Source organism: Lathyrus oleraceus, chromosome 5 (genome assembly GCF_024323335.1).
Source record: "Lathyrus oleraceus cultivar Zhongwan6 chromosome 5, CAAS_Psat_ZW6_1.0, whole genome shotgun sequence".
In the NCBI taxonomy this organism is placed as follows: Eukaryota; Viridiplantae; Streptophyta; class Magnoliopsida; order Fabales; family Fabaceae; genus Lathyrus; species Lathyrus oleraceus.
In genome coordinates, this window is record NC_066583.1 from 311,130,220 (window position 1) to 311,135,122 (window position 4,903).

Sequence of the window (4,903 nt, forward strand, 5' to 3'; positions counted from 1 at the left end):
TTGTCACATTGCTAACCCCACAAAAGCCAACCTTCACTTATTTCCACAAAGGTTGCACTTTCTTCTTGTGTCTTGTCTCACTAAAACACCTCTCTTTTTTAACAATCTCCCACTTTACTTCAACCGCTTGTTTCTCACGCTTTGTCAAAATACAAATCCTATACCCGCGCGTGTTTTACACTCGATGTAATTCACGTGGGTGTGATGAATAAACAGTACTGAATGAAGGGTCCCTCTTTAGCTTGCTTACTGGACAAGCCGTGGCTCGTAAATGCCAGTAAGGGTAACCACTTCCCACGCATAAAAGTCACTCTTTAATTACTCTCTCTTTTCTTTCTTGGCAAGTTTCTGTATCCCACTGTTAAAATTTACTAGAAAAAGCTTTTTATTTTTAAATTTTAATTTTATAAAAGAAATTCCCAAATTAAAACCCCACCTGGGTTACCACTATATAAACCACTCTTCACACATTATCTAAATCACACAAATTTACAACATCCTTCTAGCCATTCTTACTTCAGTTTTTTTCCCCTCAACTTTACCAATGGCTTCCAATTTTCAATGTTTTCTCAAAATCTTTCTTCTCATCTCTGTTTTTCATCTTTCTTTAGCTGCTAGGAATCTGAATGAGCTTGTTCAGGACCAGTCTCAGCTTCTTCACTACCACAACGGTCCTTTACTCTATGGTAAAATCTCTGTCAATCTCATTTGGTATGGCCACTTCAAACCATCCCAAAAGGCCATTATCACTGATTTCTTCACCTCAATTTCTTCTCCATCTTCACAACCCAACCAACCTTCCGTTTCCGGATGGTGGAAAACCACTGAAAAATACTATCATCTCACCTCAAACAAGAAAGCTTCACAGCTTTCTCTTTCTCTAAGTAAGCAAATTCTCGACGAGAATTACTCACTTGGAAAATCACTCACAAGCAAAAACCTTATCGAGTTAGCTTCTAAAGGAGACAACAAAGACTCCATTAACGTTGTTCTAACATCCGCTGACGTGGCTGTGGAACGCTTCTGTATGGACCGATGTGGGACTCACGGTTCTTCTTATTCTTCTTCTGTTCCTATTAAGGGTAAGAGTTACAAATTCGCTTACATTTGGGTTGGTAATTCCGAAACACAATGTCCAGGTCAATGCGCGTGGCCATTTCACCAACCTATCTACGGGCCTCAAAGCCCACCTTTGGTTTCCCCAAACAACGACGTGGGCCTTGACGGAATGGTGATCAATTTGGCTAGTCTTTTGGCTGGAACTGCAACAAACCCTTTCGGAAATGGGTACTTTCAGGGTCCCTCTGAGGCTCCTCTTGAAGCTGCTTCTGCTTGTCCCGGTGTTTATGGTAAAGGTGCATACCCTGGTTATGCTGGTGATTTGCTTGTTGATTCGACTACTGGTGCTAGCTACAACGCAAATGGTGATAATGGAAGGAAGTATCTTCTTCCTGCTTTGTATGATCCTTCTACATCTTCTTGCTCAACTCTTGTGTGAGGGAAGGATTTAGCTTAGTTACTCTGCCACTACTGCTACTATGTTAGGAACAAGTTATTAAGTAGAAAGTTGATGTACAAATAATCAATTATGTAGGATTAATTCATTTATTTTTTTATAGTATCTTTTAATTTTGAGGATTTTGTAATGATGAACAAGCAAATGTACTATGGTTTGCTGTTTAAATATATTGATCTTTTTAGCAGATTGTTTTCTCTCGAGTTAAATTGAATTTATGTTCTATTTTTGGGTTCTGCAGTGCTAAACAGAGTTTTGGGATAGTTCTTTATCCATCCTGGATTGGGTTCAATGGTTTATTATAAAAACTTGTCTAGTTTCTGGATTCTTAATTACTGGTTGGCTTCATTGGGTATTAGGATATAGTCACGGTATCTTTGGATTGTTGGTATCCGGTGGAATTGAATGAAGCGATTCTCTATTGTTTGGATTTGCAAGAATGGAGTGAGATTAAATAGAGTAGAATGAATGGAACGGTTTCATTGGTTGGATTTGCAAGAATTGAGTGGAATGAAAAAAAGAGTTCATTTTATTTCATTCTATTTAATCTTCTATTTTTTTTTTTGTTTTATCTAATTTATGAGTGTATGCAATGAAATAAGATATTTTAAATAAAATATTCAAATAATGATGTATGATCTAATATTCGGCTGCGCTGCAAATTGTTATTTTCTATTATGCCACGCTTCATTATATTTCATCAAGTTAACAATATTTGTGTGCTTAAAATAATGTTTGTATCTAATAAATTGGATTTTGAAATTGTTATAAATTTTTAGAATATTTGTAAATATCCATTTATTAATGTTCAAATTTATGGAACATAGTAGAAGAAAGCTTCACCGCTCTCGCTGATACTTCAACTCTTATATGTAGCTCAAGAAAAAGAGTTGTAGAAAAATAAACAGAAAAATTCAAAGGCATTAAACAAGCGGTGGCTAATGCAATTTTTTCAAAAACTATGGGAGGCTAATGCAATTTTTCCAAAAATTATGGGAGTTAAGACTGCCAAAGAAGCGTGAAACACGTTGTAAGAGGAATTTCAAAGAAGCGGCAAGATACATATTGTTAAACTTCAGTCTCTAAGAAGAGATTTTGAACTATTTAAGATGAAGGAGTTTGAGACAATTAAAGATTCCTATTCTAAAATTAAAGAAATAATTAATCAAATACGAGCTTTTGGGGAGGATATTCTTGACAAGAAAATTGTTGAGAAAATTCTAATTACTTGACCCAATCGTGACAAAGATTGAGGAAACCAAAGATATGTCCACTATACTAGTGAGAGAGCTGGTGGAATCTCTTGAAGCATATGAGCAAAGACTGTATAGACATAAAGAAGATACACTTAAAAATACTTTCCAATCAAAGATCAAATTTTAGTCGCAAAATAAAGAAAATGGAGGAAAGAAAAATTAAGGAGAAACTTTCAAAAGAAGAGAAGTTTCTAGAAAATTTCTTAAGAACTTGCCAGATAAAAATGCCCCATGCAAAAGACTAGGCCACGCAAAAAAAACTTGTTGGTACTGTTATATGCCACAATACAACCATTGCAAGAAGTTCGGACACATAGAGAAAAAATGTCACAACAAAAATAGGCATCAAGCTAATATCGTTGAGGAGCATGATCAAGAACAATGTATGTTTTATGTCACTCAAGACTCAATCAAAGGAAAAGGAGGAAGCTGATACTTGGATATTGAATGCAAAAATCACATGGCCAATGTTGAGACTATTTTCAAAAGCATTGACAAGTCTGCCAAAGTCAAAGTTCCACTGGGAAATGACATTGTGGTTGAATCAAAAGGAAAAGGCACTGTCATGGTGGAGAAAAATACAAGTACGCGACTAATTCATAATGTCTTACTAGTTCCCAACCTAAAAGAAAATCTTCTAAGCATGGGTCAAATGATGGAGAGAGGCTACACACTTCACTTTGAAAAAGGTGTATGGAAAATCTTAGACAACAAAAATAAAAGGACATAGATAGCCCAAGTGAAAATGGATAAGAGAAATAGAAGCTTCTCACTAAATTTGAAATATTAAACTAACATTGCCATGAAGGTACAAGTTGATGATTCATGGCTATGGCATCGAAGATTTGGCCACTTCAACACTCATGCCTTAAAGCTGTTACACGAGAAGAACATGATGATAGATCTTCCAAGCATAAAGGATAACAATGAAGTGTGTCAAAGGTGTCTCCTCGGTAAGCAACACCAAATTTCTATTCTCAATAGGCAGAGCATGGAGAATAAAAGACTTGTTGGAGCTAATACATACTGACGTTTGTGGACCAATGAGGATGCCATCACATGAGAACAACATATACTTCATACTATTCATTGATGAATTCTCTAGAATGACATGAGTCTATTTCCTAAAATAAAAATCAAAAGTCTTTGGAGTATTAAAAAAGTTCAAAGCCCTAGCTGAAAATCAAAGTGGAAAACGAATAAAAGTACTAAGTTGCGATCACAAAAAATATTACACCGCGATTTTAACAAATTTTGTGAGGATGAAGGCATAGAGCGATAACTTACAGTCACATATTCTCCTCAACAAAGTGGCGCGTATGAGGGAAAGAATCATACATTTATGGAGATGGCTAGATCGATGCTCAAGGAGAATGGAGTCCCAATCACATTCTGGCCTGAAGTAGTCTACACTGCTGTTTACATACTTAACATATATCCAACTAATGCAATATAATATACGACTCCAATTGAAGCTTGGAATGGGAAGAATTCATCAGGAAAGCACATAAGGGTCTTTAGATCTATATGCTACATTCATATTCCAGACATGAAAAGGCATAAGCTTGAAGACAAGACTATACGAGGTATGTTCCTGGGGTATATCACAATCTCTAAGGGATACCATGTCTACAACTTACAAACTAAGAAACTCATCATCGGTCAAGATGTTAAAGTTGATGAGAATTCTTCTTGGAATTGGGATGCATAAAAATTGGAGAAGAACATCCTTATACCAACTCAACTACCTTCAAAAGAATCCGAGGAAGAAGACCCAGGTGAACCTCCTTCACCTCCACCATAACAACAATATTAAGAACTATCATCACCAAGGTATTTTCCAAGACGAGTAAGATCTTTGGTGTACATATATGAAACTTGAAACTTGACCATACTTGAACCTGGTAGCTTTGAAGAAGCGTCAAAGCAGGAAGTATGGGTAAAGGCATTGGAAAAAGAGATAAAGATGATCAAGAAAAACAAAACATGGGAGTTAGTAAGTCGTCCCCATGGAAAAGATGATGTTAAATGGGTATATAAGGAAAAGCTCAACCCTGATGGCCCCATACCGAAACATGAGGCGATGCTAGTAGCTAATGGTTACTCAGAGCAACCCGGGATTGACAACAAT

General features: G+C 36.3%; 1 protein-coding gene across 1 annotated transcript; it reads left to right on the forward strand.

The window, feature by feature from the left end:
* Window positions 1-467: 467 nt before the first annotated feature.
* Window positions 468-1,703, forward strand: LOC127084224 (protein PHOSPHATE-INDUCED 1). The gene has a single exon (XM_051024638.1). The coding sequence runs from the start codon at window positions 545-547 to the stop codon at window positions 1,496-1,498; it is 954 nt and encodes a 317-aa protein (XP_050880595.1). The 5' UTR covers window positions 468-544; the 3' UTR covers window positions 1,499-1,703.
* The last annotated feature ends 3,200 nt before the right edge of the window (window positions 1,704-4,903 follow it).

Excerpts from the sequence above, each read along its gene's own strand:
- LOC127084224 (XM_051024638.1), top strand. The coding sequence starts at position 545 with ATGGCTTCCAATTTTCAATGTTTTCTCAAAATCTTTCTTCTCATCTCT.